The 27972-nt window shown below is 38.2% G+C and overlaps 1 protein-coding gene across 1 annotated transcript; it reads left to right on the forward strand.

Annotated features, from left to right (window-relative positions):
• Positions 1-8777: 8777 nt before the first annotated feature.
• LOC141909881 (zinc finger protein 385B-like) lies at positions 8778-27562 on the forward strand. Its single transcript, XM_074800555.1, has 7 exons — positions 8778-8797; positions 11394-11492; positions 12118-12603; positions 13350-13658; positions 15725-15979; positions 23092-23243; positions 24271-27562. Exons 2-7 carry the CDS (start codon positions 11444-11446, stop codon positions 24331-24333), a joined length of 1314 nt encoding a protein of 437 aa, XP_074656656.1. The 5' UTR covers positions 8778-8797; positions 11394-11443; the 3' UTR covers positions 24334-27562.
• The last annotated feature ends 410 nt before the right edge of the window (positions 27563-27972 follow it).

Raw genomic sequence — 27972 nt, forward strand, 5'->3', positions numbered from 1 at the left:
ATATTGTCCGCAGTAAATGACGGATCCGGACTAATTGTAGTCTGAATTCGCGATTAACGGTTGAGTTTGACGCTCGAGGTCGTCCGGTAATTTTTTAGGCTTTTCGGGATGTACTTTTACCAATGGATTTCAATGCTTTGCGTTATTCTTGTCGCTGTTTAGACCCGGTAATTACACGGGATTAGCCTAATTCATAATACTATACGCAAATTCGAAATGGTCAGGCACTGAGTTATATTTCTGACAGAAATGATAATTACGTTTATAAGCTGTTAGTGGTCGAATCTGAGAGGAGTTACATTCTATGAAAAGATTTTGGCGGGAAAGTGGAAAATTTATAATAATAATAATAATAATCAACAGAATTACAAGGGGTTTCTGCGAAAGCAGCAGAAACCCTAAATATTGGTAAATTCGTGAGCAAGTTTGTGACTTATTTTCATATTCCCACAAGGCTTTTGTAGGCCCTACTGATACCATCCTCGTTTGCCATAGTTTAATTGCCGCCCGCTGAAGCTCACGCCAACACGAACCCTTTATTGGTCTATTACATCAACCACAAATTCTTGGGCGGACAGGTGAACGCTCAGCGCCCCCCGTCTATATATCTAGCCAGGGCCGTCGGAACAGGGGCGGCAGGGGCGGCCCGCGCCGCCCCATTTTTTTGCTTAACAAAATTTTTTTCAAAAGCACGCTGTCGTCGTTCTCTGTACTAGGTGGTTGGCTCACGACTTCTCGTGCTTCTGTGAATGAGACCGTGAAATGGCCCCTCAACGCATCTCCGGCGATTGAATTTTCAAAATTTTTCCAGGGGATGGCCCCTAGACCACCCTTCAGAAATAAGCCTCGTGACTTATTCCTTCCGACCGACCGCTCTGCTAGCCAATCAGATGCATTATTTTTACCGCAAGTTTGCTTGATAAATACCGCGCATCTGATTGGCTAGATATATAAACTGATGGGCGCTGAGCGGGCACCTGTCCACCCAAGAAATCGTGGGCGATGACCAATGAAGGGTCATCTTCACCCGTCAAGGGATTCGAACCCACTACGCTGAAGCTGTTCCCCGAACCCCGCCTTGACCTCACGAGTCGTTGGAGTCGTTACTAGCCGACCAGAATCCGGTCGTACCAATCACAGCGCTTGTAACAAACCCTCAGTAGACTTCTGTTGGTTTTCCCGTTAAATCAACCAATCAGCGAACGTTTTACCGAACAAGGAAGTATTTCGCCAATCGATATATGACGTCACGCGCAACAGCACCAATAATGAAATCACGCTTCGTGAGGCCAGGGGGCTGGTGGAAGCGAGTTCGGGAGTAATACCGGACCCCTGGCAAGCGAGGATGATGAAGGGTTTGTGTTGGCGTGAGCTTCAGCGGGCGTAGACTGGTCGCCTGTCCAATTCTGTTACGCCCCAAGTGAGAATACAACCCAAGTTGAAATATAGTTGCATCTAAAATCCGAACTCCGCTACGACTGAAACGCTGATGTGTTAGTTAATTAGATGGCGCCAGCTACCGGTGCAAAAATAGTCGAGGCTCGAATTTATCCTTTTTTCACCAGGTTTTTGAACTGATCAAAACAGTAAGCTCATATCGATATGAAATCTTTAATTAACTAAAATTCACACCATTCATTCTATATTTAAACTTGACATGGAGTGTCTGATTTTTGGGCATTCCATATCACTTTCCGAGTAGGCATATTATAGTGTTCCTGGACCCCTTTTAAAATGTACTCTGAAAAAAGAATATTCTCTATTTTGTTATGTCATTGAAGATTCTCTTCTATGGTTGTGCCAACGCAACTTCTTCTAATTTTGATTCCATGTGTGAATTTGTATAATTGATTTGCATTTGCAGGTATGAACTTGTATTGAATATTCAAACATTTTTGTCCATTTGAGGATTATGAGTGTCCATAGATGGAATCAGGTTTCTTTTTAACGTTTTCATTACACTTTGATGTGTTGTCTTGATGCCTTTCCTAGGGGCATCGTATAATTTTTATGGACTTTTGCTTTACTGAAGTCCATTTTTGCTCATGTATGACACGTGCCTCCATTGGTACAAAATAACTTGCGAAAGAAGCTTAGTTTCTCATCTGAACTTTCAAAATGTTCAATATTGTAATAATCTCTAACCCTCCTGCACCACCCTCCTGTAAGGTTTGTTAGAACTCTACAGCCGGTAAGTCTTAATAAATCTTCTTGAAAGTTTGTGTATGAGTTGGAACAGGTAAGAGGTGATATTGAAAATGGTGATCTATCAGCTAGATGATATGTCCAACATGACAGCCATGTCTGCCATCTTGAATTTTTCATTGGCACCATACAGCCTGCCAACCTATATTGATTTCCTTGACCCTGGTGTATTAGCAGGTAAGAGGTCTACCCCTATTAAAATTGGTGACCACCAATTGTCTAATATTGCTGCTATATTATCCAATGTATGATTTTCTTCATTTTCAATAATCATTAGCACTGTCACATGTTATATACCTATAGAAATCTGTGACTAATGAGTATACTCTACACCAGGGGAGTTGAAAATTTGAATACACTACTACGTATTAGTCAATTTATATGAAAACCATGTTATGTATTGATAATGATGTTAAATGGCCATTTGTCTACAAAGTATATATTGATTCCCCTATGTAGATTCAGTTATTTTCGATTTGAGGAATTTCTATCAACCTCAGGTACATGTATATCGTACATAGTTTAAAATGACCCTTGTGTAAAAGATTAATTTTGTGCTGTAATTATCAAAAGTGTCGGAATATTCATTATTGCCATACCACGTAACAACCATTGTGGGAATAGATTATTTCTGTTGCATGGCATGTTGTCTCTACTAAGAGTCCTCCATGGTTGTACATCAGGGGACCAGTCAAAAAATGAAAAAATAGTTGAGAAAAAAATGTTTCGGTTCTCCATCGTAGGTTTGACACATATGTATTAATGTTGTAGTCATCGAGAATTAATCATATCTCTACAGATTTTGTGCATATTTACATGTCAATAAAGATATTTTCAAATAAGACCATAGCGTTGTGTTTCCATTGCTGAAAAGGAATAGGATCGATTCGATGCAGCATACTTGATTCCTTATACGACTAGGGCCTACATATGTTAAATTCCCCGACATCAATTTCCGAAGTTCACGTTATCGTATTGGGTTTTAGTTCAACATTTTAGTTGAGTAGTTTATGCATCTATAGTTTTGACTGGAAGACAACACCGTTGGGCAAATATCTCAAATATATAGAAGGAAAAATATCGAATTGTGGTCGGCCCAGACTGCAGATCGATTCCTATGTACTGCCAAGGCTTCTAATGCAATATCTCGAGGCCCCCACATCGCTGCTGCAGACCAGATCTTTGATGCAGAGCCCAAGATATGAATGACCTGTTCAGCTCTACAAATACATTTTCTGGCATTCTATCATATCATTTAATGATAATTACTGAAGTAAAGTACTCGACGTAAGCCCCAATACGAAATATTTTGAAGCATGAATTTATTTTTATTGTTTCAATCATAATATTACATGTAATGCATTCACATCGTGATATTACTTAGCCTAAATGTTTAGAATAGTTATTAAGATGAGCGCAACATACATAGCATCAAAATTTAAAAATTCAGCCATCCATTAAACATATTGACTCGTTTTTTAGTGGGGTAACTAAAACACATTTTAAAAAATAATTTCCAGTGCCGAATCTGTAAGGAGAGATGAAGTGGGGTTTCTTCCGACTTCCTGAGCTATGAATAACTAGTTTTAAAATTTAAAAGTGATTTCGACGGTTTATCCGAAGTTTAAAAGCCTTGCGTAAGTTGGATCTTTTGGGACCAAGACAAATCTTTCGACTTCGAAAAATTCCGATTTCCAGCCGTTTCCAAAAACTATACGACTTCCAATTAATTTCTGTAAACGGAAAAATTTAATCCATATCTACAAGAATGATTAAAAACACTGAAATATTTCGGGTTCAATTTTTCCAATATACTCTCACAACTAGAATAACGACTGTTGACATGTATCATCGATTTACAGCCAGAAAAAAAGGGTCGGAACAGAAAAGAGAAAATTCTGGACCATCAGTATTCATGTGATATAAATGTGATCGTGATATAAGCGAGTATCCGACTACGTAAATTCCTTGTTTCTGAGTTGAAATCATCGCCCTTTTATTTCCGCAAGTGACTTTTTAGGTATTTTCCGAGTTTCTGAGCTGAATTCATCGCCCTTTTAATTTCGCAAGTGACTTTTTAGGTAAATTCCAAGTTTCTGACCTGAAATCATCGCCCTTTTAATTCCGCAAACGACTTTTTAGGTAAATTCCGAGTTTCTGAGCCGAAATCATCGCCCTTTTAATTTCGCAAGTGACTTTTAGGTAAATTCCGAGTTTCTGAGCCGAAATTATCGCCCTTTTAATTTCGCAAGTGATTCTGTAGGTAAATTCCGAGTTTCTGAGCTGAAATGATCGCTCTTTTAATCTCGGAAGAGACTTTTTATGTATTTTCCGAGTTTTTGAGCCGAAATCATCGCCCTTTTAATTTCGCAAGCGATTTTGTAGGTTAATTTCGAGTTTCTGAGCTGAAATGATCGCTCTTTTAATCTCGGAAGTGACTTTGTAGCTAAATTCCGAGTTTCTGACCTGAAATCATCGCCCTTTTAATTTCGCAAGTGACTTTTTAGGTATTTTCCGAGTTTTTGAGCTGAAATCATCGCCCTTTTAATTTCGCAAGTGACTTTTTACGTAAATTCCGAGTTTCTGACCTGAAATCATCGCCTTTTTAATTCCGCAAACGACTTTTTAGGTAAATTCCGAGTTTCTGAGCCGAAATCATCGCCCTTTTAATTTCGCAAGCGACTTTTAGGTAAATTCCGAGTTTCTGAGCCGAAATTATCGCCCATTTAATTTCGCAAGTGATTCTGTAGGTAAATTCCGAGTTTCTGAGCTGAAATGATCGCTCTTTTAATCTCGGAAGAGACTTTTTATGTATTTTCCGAGTTTTTGAGCCGAAATCATCGCCCTTTTAATTTCGCAAGCGATCTTGTAGGTAAATTCCGAGTTTCTGAGCCGAAATCATCGCCCTTTTAATTTCGCAAGCGACTTTTTAGGTAAATTCCTAGTTTCTGAGCCGAAATGATCGCCCTTTTAATTTCGCAAGTGACTTTTAGGTAAATTCCGAGTTACTGAGCCGAAATCATCGCCCTTTTAATTTCGCAGTGACAACCGGGATCACACACAACTCACCAGAACAACAATGGATTCTTTTCAAGAGAGCGATGTCACAACGCTACATTTCTGAAGTGAAATCATCGCATTTCACAAGTGATTTAGGTAAATTCTGAGTTTCTGAGCTGAAATCATCTTTTTTTAATTTCGCAACTGACTTTTTGAATAAATTCCGAGTTACTGTGAGCTGAAATCATTGCCCTTTTAATTTTAATTAAGTGATTTTGTTAGGTACATTCTGAGTTTCTGAGTTAATCATCGCCCTTTTTTCACGAGTGTTTGTGTAAATTTAGAGTCTCTGAGCTGGACATCACTAGTTTAATTTCACATTAAGGGATTATTGGTAACTTTCGACTCGAGATCTAGAATCATTATAGTTAGTGAGTTCGAGGTTTATACCGTTTGTGAGCTAGGAATGATTACATTTTAACAAAAGGGAGTCGCTTGACGAAACTAAGACTAGGAATCAACTATCTTAGATTTCAAAAGTTATCTTGATCGCCATCGTACGCCAAAATCTTTCCTCGTTTTATTCCGAGTGAAATAGGAATAAATTCCGCTATTGCTATTTTCGGTATGATTCCAAGTCTGTGAGCTATTCAACTTAGGGAAAGTTGGACTTAAATGCCAATTCTAGGAAATTATCTGACCGCTGATTATTGTCCCCGAAATGTTTGTATGATCGTCGAATTTATTCATCACATCGGCATACCAAGGACTGCAGTTGTCACCTTGTTGTGTTTTAATATGCAGTTGAGGTTCGGTCCATATTTACCGTCTGGATTATTTAGAAGAACGGTTTTATGATAAGCCAATAAGGAACTTCATGGTACAGGCTTACTAACGAGGATATCATCCACCCTCTAAGCAGTCTTTACTACGTGATACTAAACTATAAATACGTACTACTAATACCGGTACCATTCTATTCTCAGAAGATTGATTTTTCAAAATCCCAATCACATCATAACTGGGAGATATAAATTGCATTAATTCCAACGAACGAATTGGCGGTTGCGGGGCCACCCAGCGTAGCAAAAATTCAAAAAACAATCGGATCCACCATCTCGTAATGAATGATTTGGCTTCCGTTTATATAATTTCTTAAGCTTCTACTTCATATGAATTATTTTTCTTCTTTTCCTGGAGAGAACGATGATTTGTTTGCGGGCCGCCGTAGGCGGCCCGCAAACAAATCATCGTGCCACCTTTGAAATCTTCAATTTATAATAGTTTGAATACGGGGTGATTGCCACTTGGGTTTTGACATCTCTGCGCCACCTGCATTCGCAGTCAGAATAGGACAGGTTTAACCCGTCCGCCATCTTCCGCGGAATATACGGATCCAATCAAATTTCAGTATTTCATCACGTCAACAATGTAACATGGCCGCCTCCAGAGTGTCTCAATTTACGTTCCATGGACCGCTTTAAAGCCGATTTTTACACCAATGAAGAAAGAAACTCGACCAAAACTATCAGGTAACGCTTCTCCGGGCACCTGTACTGCGTGTGGCTTTGAAAATATCGATATACAATTCAAGATGTCTCCGTTACAGCACCGTCAAAATCTACCCTGCTCGAAGAAACGGTTGTTAATCGACAACAACAACAACGAACTTGAGATGGATAAACCAATCTCTACTGACTGACGTACTGAACTGAACCAGCTATGCAGCAGAGGCCACGACACCGGCAATTTGTCTGTTCACTTAAGATGATTGATTGATTATTCTGAATGTGACACTGGACATTAGCAGTCAATTTCAGTGTGGTGATAATAACGACAGGTTTCTACTTCACTTCAATGACAATGTCTTTTAAAACTTGTGAACAGTAAATGAATACTTATTTTGTTCATTGTCTATTTGTAGGTCATTGTGTGTGTTCTGATGTTGATTTACTGAGATACAACTCAGAATTTCTTAAGAATTTAGAAGTTATACGTATTAAATTGAATGAGCTCAACATGCACAGAATGAATTGTTGTTGATGGTCAGTTTGAAAAACGGATGAAACATGAATTGAAAAGTCAATCCAGGTTTAATTGTTGGTGATATGTATTAATTTCAGAAAGTAACGTCAATCACGAATCAAAGAGATTAACGAATCCAGCACTAATCGTCATGAAATTAGATTCCAAATAACGATGAAACTCCTTGATTCTGAAACAGTGATGAGGTTTAAAGAGCTGGAATCTATGAATAACTACACGAGCAAGCATGGATTTAGGCCTACTGTCTTGGTCAAGACTTGGTCTTTGAGATTCGAGTTAAGTTAGAGATATCAGTGTCATTCTGTTGTCACACAATTTGCAATGTCACAAAATACGTATCGTCTTGTCAGGCTGTCTCTATATTGAATAAGATTTTGTACTAGAAAGTGGACAATGAATATAGAATGGGAGTAAAAAGAGTTTTTCTTGATGGATTTTATACTTAATTTCTAGCAAAAATCATGTTGGTCCATGAGGAGAGGAAAATATTGCGAATATCCAGATGATCTGAATTATTGGTCTTACCCAACTCACTGTCTGTATCGAGAATATAAGTGGAGATGCTGCGGTGGAATCAAATATCTGATCTCACAAAACACCGACAAGGAGTTCAACTATTTCCAAACTTTATTCACACTTTTGTGATTTCCACATCATCATAAACACAACAATTCACTGAATATATTTCACATACGGTTGAAAAAGAAAGCATGTCCCCTTCGGCCAAGTTCCCTCAGAATGTCTATCACAGCTGATCCCTTGTTCTTACCTACAAAATGAATAAGTATCAATTCAGTTGTCTGTTTGAATTCCTAGTAAATATCAGCGGATTATTTCGATACTTACAGCAATTAATGCCTTTTCTTCGGTCTTAAATTTCCTTTTGTTTGCTCTTTACATTTATGATTCATAGATAATCAGCTGATTTACTGTAATCAATCATTCTAGTGCGATTTTGATATTACTCCTAGTTTCGCTTATTCGATGAGACGCCATTTTAACCTGGAAGTAACTCGATACTGACATGTTTGACATGCATCGAAAATGTAAAATGGAGGATGGGATCAACCGGTCTCTAACTGATGGTAGAGACCGGCAACCAGTCTACAGTGAGCGGCAATCTAACACTGGCAAGCGAGGATGCGCCCATACATGTACACAGACAGCTTGCGTAGTTTGAGTATTTCTTTAAAAACATTCTTGGGTCTTGTTTCTAGTTGTTATAAGTGAAGCCGGCCCGAAACTCGATTAGGAACATTTTAAAAAGCGAGGCAGAAGGCCTAATTTTCTTGGCAGGGTTATGAACAAGTCGTCAAATCAATCCTTTCCATAATCTTATTTGATTATAGATTTAACGTGACGTGCAAATTATGATTAGGAAAATCAAATCTGATTTGACAAGATAAATTCGTTTTAAAATTCAAGCGCACAGCTGCTCGCTACGGAGTGAGAGTCTTATAGTGATCTACAGTGCTGCACAGGGTTTTTATATATAGTCCTGACCTGACGAGGACGGCGCGGAATACTCGACGCGCGTCTGGAATTGGTAGGACTGGCGGCGCTGCTTCTGCACTGTCAAAAACGGCCTTCAAAACAAAACAACGGCTCCATAAGAACCCTGACTGAATAAAAACCCTGAATTGATTTTCGTGGCCACTTTTAGAGCGATGTACGATTAGGAAGACGACAGTAGACCTTTGAACTTTGAACTTTACTTCATTCCTATTGCTCCGAATACTTAACTTACCCGGTACTTACGTTTTACGGTTTAAAAAGGCCAACAAACATTATAAATCTTAAATCTTATTCTTAGAAAGTAGGCCTATGAAATACATACAATGAAAATGAAGTAGACCGTTATTTTTTATCCGGTTACGCTCTTATAAAAGATATTTTGCTGGATCCATAGGCCCTATTTATTATATAGCCTAATAATGACAATGTCAATAAAATCATTTTATTAGGTTTAGTGTTAGGGTTTCGATGATAGGGTTAGTGTCAAGAGGTTGAGAAGAGGGTCCAGAGGGTGGGTTCCGTTTCACAACTAGGGATAGGGTTAGGGTAAGGTGAGGCTAGCCTATATGTAGTTAAAACATTCGGGTGTTGTTTTCAGTGAGCTCGGTGGTCTGGTGGGATGATGCTGCGCTAGTAATTTACTGGAGCGGGTTCGAGTCTCGCTCTATACGCTCTATTTTCTCAAACTCTGTTCTCCACATTTCCTTTGAATTTTCTAAGTCGCACACCTCTTAGCGCACGCGCGGAGTAAATCAGCCAATTAGAGACGATATCCGGCAAAACATCCTTCAGAAGTCGGTGACCGGACCCGGCTAAATAACCACAGCCTAAAATATAAACATCAATACAGGACGGTAGGCTACATGAAATATAAACTTTGCCCATTCCCCCCACAGCTGGGACTTGAACCCGATGGCACCGCACGACTGCACATTAAAGCAGTATGCCACGCCACAGGTACTTGAATATGGGCTTTGATAATGGATAAATATTTGATAATTTACCAGCGATACGTTAATCCTACTTTAATAGATCCGCCATGTTTTATAATAAATTTACCCATGATGCAATGCGCGCCGGTCGTTTAGCTATACTATACAGAAAGGCTGGAAACGATCCTATCTCCGTAATGCTTAAATCTACCCGCAGTTATCGGGACAGCCGAACACTGCCGATGATTGCCGAAGTACGTCCTTAGTGTCAATTTTAATCCTGAAATATAGGAGCGCCCATAATTTCAATTGTAGATGATTTTTTGGATGGAAACATTGACACTGTTTTAGCTCCATTAAAGATTTTAAATGGCAACAAAATTGATTTTTGAAAATTCGCGATGCCTCTTCGGGATTGCTGTGACGTCATCTGTCCCGATAACTGCGGGTAGATTTAAGCATTACGGAGATAGGATCGTTTCCAGCCTTTCTGTATAGTATAGCTAAACGACCGGCGCGCGTTGCATCATGGGTAAATTTATTATAAAACATGGCGGATCTATTAAAGTAGGATTAACGTATCGCTGGTAAATTATCAAATATTTATCCATTATCAAAGCCCATATTCAAGTGCCTGTGGCCACGCACGGTGCCAATGGATCTGCCGAGACCCTGATCTAGACACGCGTGGGTCAGATCAGTTTTTATCCTCCCCCCCCAAAAAAAGTTTTCGGAAAGTAGAGTTACGGAATGCCTCGGTGTTGCCGTTGGTGGCATTTTTGCGGCACGTTTGCCATATTTTATACTAACTGGCTCCTTACAGGGTAATCTGCACTGTATCTACGTACGGGCATGCGTGAAAGAATGGGGTTAGGGTAAGGTGAGGCTATATAGTAGGAGGCCTAGTGTGCTGTGGCTCAGTGGGTAAACCACTCTACTATTTTTACGTTTGGTTTTGAATCCCAATATTGCAATTCAGAATTCTACTGTATTGCGCATGTGCTAACTGTAGGCCTACTCCATAACCGAAGCTATCGCACTCCATTCACAGACTAAGTAACCTAGATTGCCCAATAAAAGAGGACAGAAATGTCAATGAATCATTGGATTGCCCGCATCCTCGTTTTAAAGGGTTTGATTGCCTCCTACTGATGCTCTGAAGCTCATGCCAATGCAAACCCTGTTCGCAGAACTTTCATCAGTCTATTGACACTGCCCAAGATTTCTTGTCAGGCAGACAGGTATATATATCCTATCTACTAGCCTAATGGGTAAAAAGTGCCGAGCCGCACCTCTCGCAAATTATGTCTATTTTTGTTTGACATCTCCATACATGGTGTCATACATTGCGAGTTAGAGAGAAGACCAGGTTTGCAAGATGAGAGAGAAGAGAGAACACGATGGGTTATTTATAGGACTACAATACTGCTTTATTTCGGTCACACACAGGCTAATCACCTGTACCAGGACTGCACATGTGCATGCTCATATATGATTATTTGAAACCGAGACTAGGGGGAGTAAAGATCTAGGCTATTGGGTAATTGACATCAACTAAACATAAACATTCTGCTCCCAACAGGATTTAGGAAAACTGGACCATCGTTATTGCCATTGGACCATTTTTCCATAGCCAGGCCTGCGTATTTGAGTGATTCTTTTCCAAATTTCTAAACTGTTGAATATATTTCATAGTTTGCCGCACCATCAGTACCAGCCACAGCAGCAGCAGATTAGTGTACAGTATGACTGACTGGTATGATTACTCGAACTCAAGTTCAGCATATTTTGTTGGTATGTCTTCTTACTGGATCCAGTTCCACAGTTATGGGTTAGAGTTGACAATAACCTGAGATGGAATTGAGTTCATTCTCAATGAGTTAACTGTTGAGTCAAATCTTAACTCACAACTGAGGAACTGCATTCAGTTCCAATTGTTAGTTAGAGTTATAAGTTAACTTTCGAGTCTTATAATTACTCATGTGTGTACTGTTCCACAGTTGTGAAATAGATTTAATTCTAAATTCAGGATCAAGTTTTACAGTTGTGAGTAAGAGTTAGAATTTGATCATTTTCAAGCTTTGAGACAAATCTTAACTCACAGCTGTAGAACTGGATCCTGAGGTAACTCATTGATAATGAACTGATGTATACTGTAGTTCTACGACGAAATTGATTCAGAGGTTAAGATTCGGATCTTAAATGTGGAACTAGATCCTACTGTCTGTCACACATGCTCTCCGTGTGATGTTTTTGTTAATAATCAGATGATGTACCTTAAGCCCATTAGGCCTACATGGACCGAGAAAAAATGCCAATCGTCTCACAAACGTTTTTCTATTTTCTGGCTGCGAAAAATAGGCCTAAATCATTCATTTGAGAAATGAATCATTTGTATTTTTATCTCTTCCGTTTGTAGATTACCATCACAACGCCGACGAGTCAGGGGCCGATTACGGTCGGGTTACGGAGTACTCATATGGGCCGTATGGGCAGAGGCGTAATCCGGGCGGAGCCGCGGCTGCTGGTGGAGGAGCAGGAGGCCGAGGGTACAGTCCAGACAATGCAGGAGGCTACGACGAATTCGGATGGAAGATAAACTCTGGTACGAGTTCGTCATCGAACGCGACTGGCAGTGGAGGTAAACGCGGGGCGGGCAGGTCATCTCGCGGTGGGGCCGGACAGAAACGAGTTTTCGGCACCGCGACGCCTGGCTTCACGAACTATCCGCAGCCGCCGGTGGCAAAAAAAAAGAAAATCATTACGAAACCGTCGAACTGTTCGATGTGCGATGTGATTCTCAATTCGCCGCAGCAAGCCGAACAGCATTACAACGGAAAAAATCACCTGAAAGCTCTGCGTAAACGAGGATTACCGATTACGCCTGAAAATACTCCCGGATTTAGTGAGTATTCAGCCGTTGATGCGTTCAATGATTGCATCTACACCACAGTGCAGTGTAGAAATCAGTGATTGACTTTGTAAGAACACTGCACCATGGTGTATTGATGTTATTAGTAGGCCTAATTAGTCTTTATCTCTAAGGAAAGAGGGCAGCGCCTGTCACACCACTTACTAACGATATGCTGCAGTATAGATGCACTAAAGCAATATATAGGCCTAACACTGGGATTTTTTTTCAATTTTCGAATTATCTCCAGCATCTTTGGGTATTAATAAGTCAACACTGAAAGGGTTAACTATGTTGCGGCCAATTCTCTGCTTCCCTTGAAGGTATCGATTGTTTCTGGTTTCCATTTTCCCAGCTTTCAATTAATCGGACAAAATTCATGTTTTTCACTTGTAAAATTCCGTCTTACCTGGAGCTGCTGCCATGGTTGTTTTGAATGAGGAGGTCAAGCAAACGAAATAATGAGGATGTATGCATACGTTTCGAAACTCCGAATGAAGTTGAAATTTTATAATTGTTCTTGAAATCTAGACTGCGCAACGCAGATTTGTGATATTGTTTTTCATTTTAAGTAGATGATACCCTAAAATTGTAGTTTTTTTGCCCTTAAATTTTGCGTGAAGAGTTTCTACGGTATTCACCAACTCACCCTGAAAACTTGGTGCAGTGTTACTGCAGACAGACATTTGATTTGGGATGGCCTCACAGTCCATAGTTGGTTTTAACTTTTCCATTTGCAGCCGGTACGATCGAATTCGTACCTCCGAAAATCGAAGACCTACCACCGGCAATTGAAACAGCGCCCCCTGGTGGTGGCGGTGGTGGTGATCAGCAGACGCGCGGAGCCAGCAGCACGGACCCGGTGACACAGGCAGTCATCAATAACGCGCTCGGTAAACTGCCGACGAAAAAGAAGAAGGAAGTACGCTGCGACGTGTGCCACATTACGCTCACATCGCAGGTACATGCCGACTCGCACTTCAGTGGTGTGAAACATGCGAAGAAAGTCGTCGCGCTACGGAAACTCGAGGAACTCGGGGAGAACAACGGTAAACTTCTATTGACTAGCTGAATACCCGTCCAATGAATGGCTTTCTCATTGTGGGCATGGGTGCATTTTTCCCCTCCTCCCCTCTGCATAATCCCGAGTTCTGCTATATTTGTATACGAAATACATTCACTGTAATTGGCCGGGAAGTGAATGCTTCAAATGTTCAGAATTCTTGGACCAACCGACCCCCTCAGTTACCTGTCTGTGATCTAATTTCCCAATCCGATATCATTCTCAAAGCTTATGTAATTGAACGATTAGGTCACTAAACTATGCATCAGCCCCTAGTGCCATTCTGAGAGGCTGCGTAAAGGCCTCCCCCCAAGAGTCATTCTGAGAAGATGTGTATGTGAAAACACCTGCAATTCACAACTGAAGTACAAATCAGCGCGAGGGAACTGTGTCGTGTACTGTTTTGTTGTGTATCCAAAGTTGGTTAGTAAAATACTTTATAGTATGGTACTTTACTGTTAGATGGCAAACACATCTTTTTTGCCCACTTGAGACTTTAGTCCCAGCGGGCTATTGCGTTCACTTTTCGTCCGTCATACGTCCGGACGTCCGTCCGTCCGTCCGTAGACAGAATCCAGTTATTTTGGGTAGTTTTGAAGACGCTTCAATGTAATGTCTTGATATTTGGGTTACTCGTGTATCTACCCTAGACACATCTTCAGCCCAAAAACTGGCTCTGTCAGAATCAAGATGGCCGACTGGCAGCCATTGTTGTTCACCAAAATCAGCACTTTTTGAACTTTTTGAGGGAAATTTTGAAGGCGCTTAAGTCAATTACCTTGATCTTTTGTATATTTTTTAATCTTCCAAGGGCCCATCAGCTTAAGAAAAATTGGGTTGATCGGATGCAAGATGGCCGTCCTACGACCTTTTGAGTGCCCAAAAATGTCAATTATGGCCCAAATACTGAGTCCTGTAGCTTCCTACTGGTTCGCCATTTCTCATTGCAATTTGTGATGGGTATTCTTTGGAAAATGATGTTCTATACCTGGGACAGGTATTTTTCGATCAGCCATTTATGAAGCAATTGGCGGCCATCTTGGTGTCATCAGTACTCATTCGTAGGTGGGAAAAAGTTTTTCCACATTATATTGATACCTATGCATATTTTGTTACCACAATCAATGGCAAAGTTGTAGCTTATGACATGGTCTATGATTGTGGTGAGTTTTTAGGACATATGTTATTGTATATGGTCACCAGGGGGCGTTGAATAGTAGAATAACTTAGTATTTCCTTATAAGATTGCTACCTAGGCATATTTTGTTACTATGATCAATTGCAAAGTTGTAGTTCATGACATGTTCTATGATTGTGGTGAGTTTCAAGGTCAGGTCATTGGGTTTTGCATACGGTCACCAGGGGGCGTTGAATAGTAGAATTACTTAGTATTTCCATATTAAATTTGTAAGGAGGCATGTTTTTTTATCACAATCAATTACAAAATCGTAGCTGCTGACATGTTCTATGATTTTGTATATGGTCACCAGGGGGTGTTGAATATTGAAATTGTTAGATTGTTGACCATTGGAAACCACTTCCCAAGTGGGCATGGTGTCCCTGGACCCCTAGTTTTTTAAAAATATAACCACCAGGGGGTGTTCAAAAGCCAAATGACTTGCCATTTTCATATTGTATTGGTACCTATAGACATTTTCTAACCACAACCAATTGCAAAATTGTAGCGTGTGACTTATTCTATGATTGTGGTTACTTTCAAAGTCATTGGTTTCTTAAGATGTTCACCAGGGGCATTGAGTATTGAAACTTCCTGATTGCTTAACAGTTCAAACCACTTCCCAAGGGGCGTGTTGACCCCGCCCACTAGTTCCCTACTTATCTAACTAAATTTGTGACATGAACTGTAAAGAGAGGTATATTTTTTGGTCTTATTTGACTACGAAATAGTTCTTTGAAAAACCTAGAATACAATGAAAATAGAACTTTATTGAACTCTAAAATTGAAAAAAGATTTCTCACAGGCAATGCCTTTGGCAAGCAAGCTCCTGTTTTCAAGGTAAACCACTTTGCCCCATGGGTAATTTATTTCAGATGGTAGCGTTGTCATGGGCAGTAAGACGTTCATTCGCGGCGGAATTATAAATCAAATGACGCAGGATTCCGACGCGGCCCCGACCACTGTGTCGAAGAAACAACCCATAACCCAACAAAATACAAACATTGCAACAACAGCGAAACTGACGTCGAATAATTTACCAGACGGGCAGTCGACAGCCAGCATGCATTACTGTTCCTTCTGTAACCTGTATCTGAATTCAGCACAGCAGTTAGAAGCTCATGACGCGGGTAAGATTTCATCTTGTTAGCCCACACGCCTCCAACTTTTCGCTCATTACCTCCGGAAGTAGTGCGTTCACTTTTCATCTGTCCATTTGTAGACAAAATCTAGTTTCTAGCCCACATGGGACTAAACGTCCAAGTAGGCTGTTGTGTTCAATTTTTGTCGGTCCGTAGATAGGAAGTTTTGATGACGTTTCAATGGGTTGTTTGTCTTTATGTTCATGCATGTATCTACCCTAGAAATTTCTGAAAACTGGCCCAGTCAGATTCAAGATGGCTGATTGGTGGCCATTGTTCACCAAAATCAGCTTTTTACTCATTTTTTGCTACCACATTTCTTGCTTAACTGCTTGTTAACATGATTACGGTAGTTTTAGTCTTGTGATTAAGTTTAACAACTTAAATGCAGTTAGGCCTACAAAATCATGGTTTCTTTCAATTCTGGTTATGATATAAGGCTTAGAGATGTATTTCGGGCACCAAATATTAGACCGGCACTCATTCAGCCAGTGTCTTTCAGTTCTCGCATGGGTTCATCGTACGCGACTGATATTTTTCCCCACTTATGAATTAAGCCTAGACGTATCGGCCCCACTCCGCGCGGTTGCGCCACCGCGCGGGATTTACGCGAAGCAGCAGAACACAAACACGGCCACTCTCTCAATTTTCAATGATAGAAATCGTGTGTGCATTTCAATTATTTCGGCTGTTAGGGTTTTAAGGCACAATATAAGTTGATGATGTGATATGGCGATGTTAATTAATGATAATTCCGCAGTGAAGCTAGTCACGAACGGTGCCGATTGAGTGTACAGCTGCCAAAAACACTGAAATGTGCGTAGTTGCGTAACTATTTGCAGTGAATTGCAGACGAAACATGAAGCCTTAACGGCCGTTTAAAAAAAAATTATACCAATCGCAATTGTAAAATAAAAATGAGATAGAACCTAAGTTAAAATTCTGGCCATTTCTAAAATGTTATTAATTATAATTACTAATTTTTAGTCAGTGCGGAACGTTTACTTTTCCAACAATAATGAGGGGTGGTAGGTAGTCATGCAATTCAAGTCATCATTTATTACACGTTACTTCCGTGTTGTTGAAAATCTCGCGAGTCCTGGACCAAACCCCGATGAACAATGTGATCTGTGTGCTGGCCACAAATGCACACAGATCACACTACACTACCCATTACACACTCCAGTACCCACAGCTTTCATATATCCATCCAAATATTTAGTGGCTTTCTTACTGGGTAAGATTAGTAATTGTCATCTGATTTACTTCAACTAAACTTTTAAAGAAAAATGATAAGGATCTTGCCATGTTGACGTGCGGTGTAGTTTGTGAGTTACAAGCAGTTGGAATAACAGCCAACTTGAAGATCGTAGTCTGAGTAAGGCTGACATTTTTCTAATGATTCTTAATTCAATAACATTTATCATCATTAGTTGAATTCTTTTTTATGGATTTTTGCATTAGCGATCCTTTTTGAAGCCTGATTTTCTATATTTTTTGTTAACTGCGGCACAGGGATGAGATAAGTGTGCATCGATTACAGTGACTACGTTTGCAATATGGCTAATATTGGCTAACATGCCGCGTTCACTGCGTAAGTTAGGCGGTTATAGGTAAAAATCCCCACTTGGTGATTTTTCAAGAACATTTCAAAGCAAAATGTTTTACCAATTTTATTCGTTTGCAATGAGACTGAAATATGTTTGAACTGCGCAATGAAATCTTTCGTTTGGATAAATTCTTAAGTAAACTCTTATAATGAAATAAATGGTTAGAGTTAATAAAAATAATGAATTTTTATTTGTGAAATCTTAAAATTTGAACTGGGATATTTTTGAACTGTGAACTCAACGTTGTGGTGTATTTGTCTGAGCTGTGTGATGCCATGAATTATAAGCAATAATGAACTTTTAATTTGAAATATTTTAGATTCAAGCTAGTGTATTGAAACGTACGATGAACCCTTTCATTAACTTTGATTACTTTAAGTACAGTACTAATTTTGTAATAATGAACTGTTAATGTGTAGAATGTTTTAATTCAAATAGTGTATACTATAGTTTGTATGCTCATGATATCCTAATGGTGTTCCATAGAAAAATATGAATAAAATGGATATATGTATCAATAATATGAATAAATGAATCCATGTAATAATGCCAGAGGTAAAAATGCCATAGGCCTAGGTGATTATGCCAGAAGTAAATATGACAAAGCTAAAAATGCCAGAGGAAAAATCACACCATAGGTAAAAATGTCAGTGGTAAAAATGCCAGAAGGAAATATGAGGAAAATTAAGTGAAGCATTTATTAAGATTTGACCTGATATTCTTATTTACACTAGATTTTACGTAATGAAGGCACAGTTTAGATATACATAACATATTCCTATGATAATAAAGATTAAAAAATGAATGATAGATTTATAAAATAAAGAGAATCACAAATTTATAAAATATTTCTAGATCATTGGAAATTAAAAAATTAATGCACATATTCTCATAATTGAAATCAGAACATAGTCATGATATATGACACATTTCTAAATTAATGAATTTTAACAAATGAATGCACAGAGTTTACATAATGAATGCACAGTTCAGATCAAGCATATTTCTAGGTATAATAATAGGTATGATAGTTAAAATCAAAAAGTTTGCGACAAGTTAGTTTGCTGTAATTCATGACATCAAAGCCAAAATTCGATGAATAGTGTTTCAGTTTTGATACACTTGTTTCTTAATATCATTGAATCAATTTAACCTTCTGGCATAATTTGCTCTGGCATTTTTACCTCTGGCATTTTTACACCCCTGGCACTTTTACCTCTGGCATTTTTACTTCTGGCATTATTACCTATGGCATTTTTACCTCTGGCATTATTACCGCGTACCTAATTAATTGACCTTATGATTGTATCTACTTACACTACATTCAGAAGGAGGGGGATTTTTACCTACTTTGAAGAATCAGGGATTTTTACTGAGGGGATTTTTACCAACGGGGATTTTTACCGCTAACCAAGTTAGGCCTATAGAAAACGTGAGACACAGCACTGGAAGCACGCTTGTCATCATACCATCCGGGTGCACTTGATTTGTCTAAAGGTCAGGTGAGGACGTAGTCAGTAACCTGTCTGTGCTTTAATTTATGATTCATTGGATATTTTCACAAACCACACGTGTTGGAAGACCTAAAAGTTTTTCCGATTATGAAAACTTACCACCAATGATTAGGTAACTGACTAGTGAGGATGTAGGTTTAAATCACTTATAGCTTAGGCCTAAATGGCTTTTAATCCTTCGTATCGTGAAACTACTAAAACTGGAGTCAGTCGATAAACACAATTTTGTCAGTAACCAGTCTGATTTAATTTCTGCTGCCCTGGAATTTGAAGAGGAGTCTAAAATTCCCATCATCAAATTTTTGAATTTTTACCTACATTCCGTTCAAGAACATCGTTCTAATAAGAGCCTGTTGCATTGAAAGTTGACACTGACTAAAATCGAGTCCATTTTAAAAAATTCTTTTCTTGTTGAAGTTTTCTGTGGAAATGTTGAAAAAGTTATGTATATGCAATCCCTCGCCCATCAGCGTCAGAAAAATTGTGTAGATGAGACTCACGATGTCGGTCATCTTTCTGTCATATTCCGAAAAACTTACTTCAGGATAACCGATAATGGTAAGAGGTTATCTAACGCATCTAGCTTTTTCAACTTCTGCCATATCACCAGTAATGTACCTATGTGAAAGCTTGCATTCTTTACGCAACACTTGTTCGTGTTTCAAAATCAGCTTCTGAGCCTTCTTATGATTCTTCATAAGTTTCGACAATACGCCGATTCGTCGGTGGAAAAGGGTTATCACATTAGCTTGACCAACCAACACCATTGACTGTTCAATGTGAGAGGACAGCTCATTCATGTCTAAATGTAACGCACTTGCCGGAATGTTATTGGCCAACATGCGCCGTGGGGACAAAAGAATCCTCGTTAACTACATCAAACCAACTAAATCACAATCAAACAATGAAATGAAATATGATTTATTCATGCATTAATAATAAAAAGAAATTCTCGTATAACTATAAGAATCTAGGCCTTATAGCAGATATTCTTCAACTTTTGATTAAGACTAGCAAACCAAAATTCAAGAAAATACTACCCAACCATAACCTAACCAAGATTCAATGAAACAAATATGATAACGATACTTATCCATTCTGGGTATCTTCTTTGTGTATCAATTGTTCATTACAAATAATCACTAATTATTTTCAGTCCCGTAGTCGAAACTGCGTAGAAATAGGCCTATAGGAATGTAGTCTCGTAGAATGTTGTCACGTAGAAATTACCAACGTCTCGCGCAAAACTAGAAAAAGTTCCCGCGGAACAGAGCAAGACAATATTAGAAACGTCCAGTTCCAATATTACTATCGAACACACGCAAGTATCGCCGCGATTTCTGTTGTTGGTTCCAGGAGTGGCGAAAAAATATAAATCACTAAAATTCTCTGTGTCTGACAGCACTAATTTAGTTCATTCCTCGAATTAGGCATAAATCCATGCCGGATAAATACTTAATACTGGGTTAGAATTGCTAATAAGTCCTATTATTCCAATACGAGTAAAATCCCACAATAAAATAATTAGATGATAAAATGTTTATTAAAACATATAAGAAATATTTCGGGTGGTTACTACCACCCTTCTTCAGTCTAAAATGACATTTTAGACTGAAGAAGGGTGGTAGTAACCACCCGAAATATTTCTTATATGTTTTAATAAACATTTTATCATCTAATTATTTTATTGTGGGATTTTACTCGTATCGTTTTATCACGGATATTGTGATCTACCATTGATTCACCTATTATTCCAAGTCAGAAAATAGTGTTAATAGGAATTAACCTTGTTGGCTTCCTTCTCTTCTAAAACCCAGCTCAGATCTCCCCCGAAAACAACATCACCTGACTCCAGATTCATGATGCAAAAATACTTCCAAGGAAAAATAGTCCCATTGGAAGTATAAAATAACATATCAAATTTAGCAAATATTGCCCAAAAATCACTATATTAATCCACTAAATCAACTTCCACCAGTCGATTATATGTATATTCATATTCCAAAACAACTCTGTCCTCACTGACCTACTTGAGTACTAGTCTACCTCGATGAAATATATACCACAAAGACCAGGGTCACATAAATGTCCTTCAGGTTTTCCCCTGACATCATTCACGACCTTCAAAGCCGACAAATGCGGTCCAGTAATGTTCAAAATCTGTTTTTGCACTCTCTTAAGAGCCGAATTGTTCGACTTAACAGATTTGGCATCCGAGTCCAGAATATCGAACATTTCGTCGTCAAGCGACGGAACTGCCAACATCTTGTGTTTGGGCACAGGGTTACGATTAAGGACACTTTCCTTAATCACAGAGTCTTTCTTGAACTTAGAAAAATACTCCTTAACAAAGCCCCCCAGCTTCGACGGAACTTTGCGATCCCTGTCTTGATCCATGAGAGAAAATGGAGTATAGCTTGATGACTGCAATTCAGCTGAGTCGGGTCTGTTATTATTCGGATCACAATAATCTGAGCCTTCCTCCGGCGAGCTTAAGACTTCATCGCCAGACGATGGCGAACTGTCATCGTCCTCCGAAAAATCAGAGTCCAAAGAATGGATATTGATTACTTTTAGTGTGTTGAATTGACTGCGGGTGGCAGCAGGAGCTGGATAATACATCATTATACCTATGGAGTGAATGAAATAAAACTAAAAAGTTTAGAATTAATTCCATTGATTTTAGGACTGAGAAGGTTGTTCAGAAGGTTCTTCAAAGCTATAACGTTCACTGATCATCCGTCTGTTGGTTCGTACATCCGTCCGTCCGTCTGTCCTTCCCTCTATAGATGGAATCCAGTTATTTTGGAAAGTTTTGAAGATGCTTCAATGATTTGTCTTGATATTGGGTTAATACATCTACCCCAGACAGATCTTCAGCCCAAAAACTGACCTGATCGGAATCAAGATGGCCAACTGGTGGCGATTGTTGTGCACCAAAATCAGCCATTTCACCCATTAGCACTCGGGAATTGCAGTATGCAAAATGTAGTGTCAATTACTCCTCAGAAAATTCAAGGTGAAATCCAAGTTCATCACGATACCGAATAGCTCATTTGCTGTTTATTTCCATGCATTACAAGTTAGTGTAATTTTGTAGTAAATAGTCGTGGCTTTTATATGATATAAGATTTGATTAGGTGGGCCACCAAAATCATGTCCTTTTGGCCCCCCGAAATTCATCCAAACTTACTTGGATTTGAAGTGAGCCCTCAGATGTATCATGTTCAAACTCGAAATACTCGAGAAATTGAAATAGGAGGATGTTGATTTCTGTTTGGTATTTCGAGGACATAGGTGTGTAGTTTATCATAAGCTATTGGGTTCGAATGCCACTATAACCGTTTTCGTGCAGCATACGAAATAAGTCCCGGGGCGGATTCGGGCAGCTTGAGGACTTATAGGCACAGCGGATACGGGCGACTTGAGTGCTAATGGGTTAACACATTTGTTTGATGAATTTTCATTTATGTATCCTCGCCGAGCCCATCATCATTTGGAGTAAGAATCCTATGGCCTTTTTACTTTGAATTTAGTTCAATTTAATGAATTACTGAAGTGGTATCTTTATGACCTCCTTATTTGTATTTTTAATTCTCAAAAATAACTTAGCAACTATCTAAACAAGTAATTCAATTTAATAAGTGTAAGTCGTCAAGTTTGAGTCCCAATTTGTTCTTGCAATTCAATTTGCTAATTGTTAGTTGTCACATAACAGAAGTAATCTATATTTTTATGACTTCCTCAGTTGTATTTTCATCTCTTTGAAGATGACTTAATAACTAACTAAACAATTCATTCACTTTGATAAGTGTAAGTCGTCAATATAATCAATTATCATGGTCCCTACTTAAACAAACTTTAGCTGGTTTGTCCTGTTACTTCCAAGAAATGTGGATGTAGAGAACTCGTACATAAACGTCTTGAATTCTATCAAAATGTTTGTTGCAAAGTTTCGGCTTAATCTGAATTTCAGGTCAAAAACATCGGAACCAGGTGAAGAAAGCAGAATTAGCTCAATTGCAGGCGAGTAACCCGGTCAGTGTAAAACCAGTGAGAAATATCAAGCGTGAATTTGTGTGCGACGACTGCAACTTCGAGTTCAAAACAGATGAATTATTACAACAGGTAAAATTACTGGTACAGTGAAATTCCCTTTAACATGGGTGGATCTAAGAAAATGGAAAGTTTTGGGCCAGAAGAAAAGAAAAGGCATTTCTCGCATTAAGCAGCCAAGTCAAAGGCCACTTTTGGGGTTCCACATGGTTCCATCCTCTGTTTTAGATATTTTTAGGCCAGCCGTAGACTGAGCCTATTACTATACAAATGGAGCGAATTTAAATGACATGGTTTCCAGAGCAAAAACCCTTTGACTGTGCAACTGAGCATATATTCATACAAATCATTCATTAACTCATTTAGGACCTCATCAGTTGGACACATCTGTCGTTTCTAGGGGCCACCACTTTAAAATATACAAGAAGAGATGCAGTTTGGGTCTACGGCAGAACTTCTTCACTTGTAGATTGGTGGAACGCCCTGCCGTCATCAGTCGTAGATTCTCCATCGCTGCAGAACTTCTAAAACTTCTAAAACAGACTTGTTGCGCATATGGTAGAATAAAAATAGGTTACACGACTGGCATAGCAAATTTGACCATGCCACCTCGCACCACCTACCCGCAAATTTTTGCGAAGTGTTACATAACGAAGAAATTTGCAAATCTGATAGAAGTAATTCGATCGGGAGAATGGCCTGTGGCCTAACAGTTCCTGAATCTGATATGATGATATGATATGATTAAAGCATTATCCATTCTCCAAATCCTATAGCTGAATTTTGAAAAAGGAACTCGTTAAAATTTACATGAGCTTTTTCGCAAAAATCTGAACACAAAAATCAGTTTTATAGAGGCAATTAGAAAGCAAAGACTCCTCTATGATTGGCTTAGCCATAATAGCAGTATTGTCTACCGATTTAAAATTGTTAGATTTAAAATTGTATTTCAAGATCGATTTCTGAGAAATCTTTAGTTGATTTGGTTTTTAGGCGGAATATTTTCTTTTGTACTATATAACCATGATATTTCATATATCCCTTTATCAGAGATTGATTTTAGACCCTTAGTTCTGAATTCATAAAACTTTTTTTTCAGCATTTCATGAGCCAACTGCATCAGAAGAAAATACATGAAAATTCAGCTGCAATACAGACCTGAATTCTCTACATGAACAGGCATATGTGATCTACTTCTGTTATGGACATGCACAGTGATCTCCTTTTAAAGACAGGCACACGCAGCCTACATGTTTCAGGACGGGCACATGTGATCTACTTCTTTTACAGTAATGTAAATGCGACCTAATTGTTTTATGTGATTTACATGTTTTACAAACAGGCTCATGTGATTCGGCAGTTCTACCGACAGGTGCAGGAGATGTATATGAACATTGATGTTGACTTGTAGAAAAATCAGTCGTGCATTTTAAAAAAAAGGTTTTAAGTATAAGTGTTCAAAATGTTGCGGTGATTCAAAGCTGCTCTAGGATTGAGTCCTTGAAATACGTTCCAGTCAAATATAAAACTGAAGGGATACATTAGATGGAGATGGATGTTGTATTTTTTAAAAATAACATATATATATGAGTAGATTGTATACTGTCGATAGTATCCCCTAGCTTTTCAGGGGTTCTACTGAAATGCTGAAAATTCAAAAAAGTCGAAAATTGTGGATGTAATTGTCAACCAGGGCTCAGTTTTGCAGTTGTGAGTTAGACTTTACTAGTCAAAATTAGTTCATTTTCAATGAGTTATAACCCTTTCGCTGCATATGCATTTGCGCTGCCTCACCCTACTACATTTTCCAAAATAGCAGAATTTTCAATTTCATTTCATACAAAAATTTTCTCACTATAGGTGCATGACGTTTTGAAAACTTTATACGCACAGCTGCAGGTGTCACTCATATGATATTTCAAAAATGTCTTGCACAGCAAAATGGTTAACTGTTGAGTCAAATCTCAACTGAGAAATTGTAGAACTGGGTCATTTCACATTTAGGTCTTGCGAATATACGGCAAGGTCATTGGAAGTTTTTACAAATAGTTTCGGGCTCAAAGCTATGAATAGTTTATGTTTTTAGCAATGACCCTTCCTAGTATTTGGCTGAACGCCGATTTAATTTGATTGTTAAGTCAAACGCTCACGATGTGCATAGAAATGGCATGTTTATCTTGTAAACATTGTTTTCCGAAACCAATTTTTTTGTTTCTTCTAAACTGTTTCAGGGAATCTCAGGGAAACATTCAGAAACATGTTTCTGTCTCATGTTCCCATGTGTTGTGAGCTTTTGCCTTTACCCATTAGCACTCAAAGCACCTGTGTCCGTCCTGCCTATTACTCTCTAAACCCAAATCCACCCTAACACTTTTGGTGGCCCACCTCATCAAATCTTATATTGTATGAAAGCCTTGACTGTTTGCTACAAATAACAAGAACTTGTAATGCATTGAAATTAACGGCAAATGAGCTTTTCGGTATCGTGATAAACTTAGATTTTCCCTTAAATTCTCTGAGGAGTAATTCACACTGCATAGTGAAATTCCTGAGTGCTAATAGGTTTAGATTGATTACGGGATGAAAAAATGAAAATGAGCTTAGGCCAGTCTTATCTGGGTACCTGTCTTAATCTGCTGTGATCAATCACAGGATTAAGCTAAGCTCAGCCCAATCTTACTTTCAAGTTTCAACTGTGTGGAACTGGGGACAGTTGTAGATTTCTCCATATAGATTTGGCATACCAATGAATCAAAGCAAATTTAACATCCATGTATATCCATGTATTGTTTGAGAAAAAAAATTCATATAGTAAACCATGCCCAAATGGGAAAACCAAAATGAATTGATTCTCTGACTTCCTTGATGATTTGTGCATAGATTATTGAGATCAGTAAATTGTATAGTTGTATAGATAGACGAGTGTATATGTATGTACTTCCCGTGATGAAAATAACCACAAAAAATAAAAGTTCAAGTCTTTTAGTCAGCACTGACTTATGAAAATCTGTTTTGCTCTGCTCTTGGTTTCATTAGTTGAAAAATATTGTACAGTTCCAATTCAATTCACAGGGCGTAAGTCATCATTTGGAAATTACTGGTGTCATCTCCATTTTTGGAACTTTTTCATATCTGTTTCCTATTCTTGGATGACGACTAAATAACTAAATAAACAAATAATGACTACATGTATTACTTAATTGAAGAAGTCCTACAATTCGAATTTTATATGAAATAATTTATTAGAACGAAACCACAACATTTCGGCTGTTGACTAACAGCCATCATCAGGTGGAATGACCAAAAAACAGAAGTAATGTGAGTAATTGGAAAAGTGGGTTTTCACATCAGAGGGCGAGATAGTCAGTAACCTGTCTGTGGTTTAGTTTCACGATCGGATATTTTCACAAACCAGTCAGGAATAGGAAGGTCATTTTTCAATGAAATTTTCGTGAGTCAATTTGACTCACGAGTAATTTGCCTGCCATTTCATTGTCTCTTAAGATATCCGTCTAATTTTTGTTGTAATCAACGCACAACAGATTCGTAGTTTGTTTGATACCTATATCACCTGACGATCTTAATCCATGTGCAAATCGGCAGTAAAGTGAGAGTAAATTTCCGTCGATTCAACGGCGGCCATTTTGAAAATTACTGGAGGGTGCTGGCCCCTGTGGACTGAGGCCAGGACAACAGCACAAACTAACGAAGCGAAATGACGAAATTGAAACATTAAGAAATCAACACTGATTAACATTTTTCTTCATCCAAAATTTATTATTTCATTATTTATCATGGAAGCACGAAGATTTGAAATACATGTTGGAAAACCATCAAAAATAAAAATTGTCGTTTCGTCTTGGAAGTTTTATATAAATCCTTGTAGGTCACATTGTCTATCGTGCCTCATGTATGCAATACAGAGAAATGGCGGCCAATGGCGGAATTTGTAGAGAAATTAATTAATTACTCAAAAATGATGTTGGTTAATAACTCGAAACATACATAAAATTGGATTATTTCGAAAGGTACCTGTGTTAGTTCGTGAATTAAGCCATTAATTGTGGACTGAAGTGAATAGAAAGTATATATTTGAAGTGTTACTTTTTTCAACCGTGTTTCGGCCCTTGTCATCCCCAACGTTGGTATAAGCCCATCCGATTATAAAAAGCTTACCATCAACGATTAGGTAACTAACTAAGGGCGAGAGGGCCTCAAATCACCACTAGTAATTTTTTTTCCTAATAAATGGGAGACAGTGAGTTCCTAACAGAAAAAAGTGATGTTAATGAAAATCAATATTATTGTCCATATTGTAAAAAAATACATTGATAAATCACATAACTCTCGACATAAAAAAACTGCAAATCATAAAAAAAATGTTATAGATTTTGAAACTCCAGAAAATTCTAATGAAAGAAAAGAACGTTTAAATGATATGTAGAAAGATGAAATTAAATGTGAAGTTTGTAATGAATTTGTAAAAAAACTAAATCTATTTCAAATAAACCTTTTATGGAAAATGTTAGAAATTATATCGATTCACTAGAAATAAAAGATACAATTGAAATTTTAGAAACATTACGTAGTAAAATTGGTCCTGCGTCTATAATATTTAGATTTTTTAAAGGAACAACAATAGAAGATTATAGTAAATATATTGAAATAATGGAAAAAATAATGGATTTTGTTATAGATGTCGAATATCCAAAAATTAGTATCTCTGGAAAAGTAAGTTTCATGAAGTCAGAAGAAAAATGGATTATAATATTCAAACACACTCTGAAGGAATAATTTCAAA

Source organism: Tubulanus polymorphus, chromosome 8 (genome assembly GCF_964204645.1).
Source record: "Tubulanus polymorphus chromosome 8, tnTubPoly1.2, whole genome shotgun sequence".
In the NCBI taxonomy this organism is placed as follows: Eukaryota; Metazoa; Nemertea; class Palaeonemertea; order Tubulaniformes; family Tubulanidae; genus Tubulanus; species Tubulanus polymorphus.

Bases quoted from the DNA above. Each gene is read 5' to 3' on its own strand.
- LOC141909881 (XM_074800555.1), top strand. From the start codon at position 11,444: ATGACTGACTGGTATGATTACTCGAACTCAAGTTCAGCATATTTTGTT. The intron at 13,659-15,724 runs GTAAACTTCTAT...AATTTATTTCAG, and splicing joins GGAACTCGGGGAGAACAACG to ATGGTAGCGTTGTCATGGGC. The intron at 15,980-23,091 runs GTAAGATTTCAT...TCTGAATTTCAG, and splicing joins GTTAGAAGCTCATGACGCGG to GTCAAAAACATCGGAACCAG.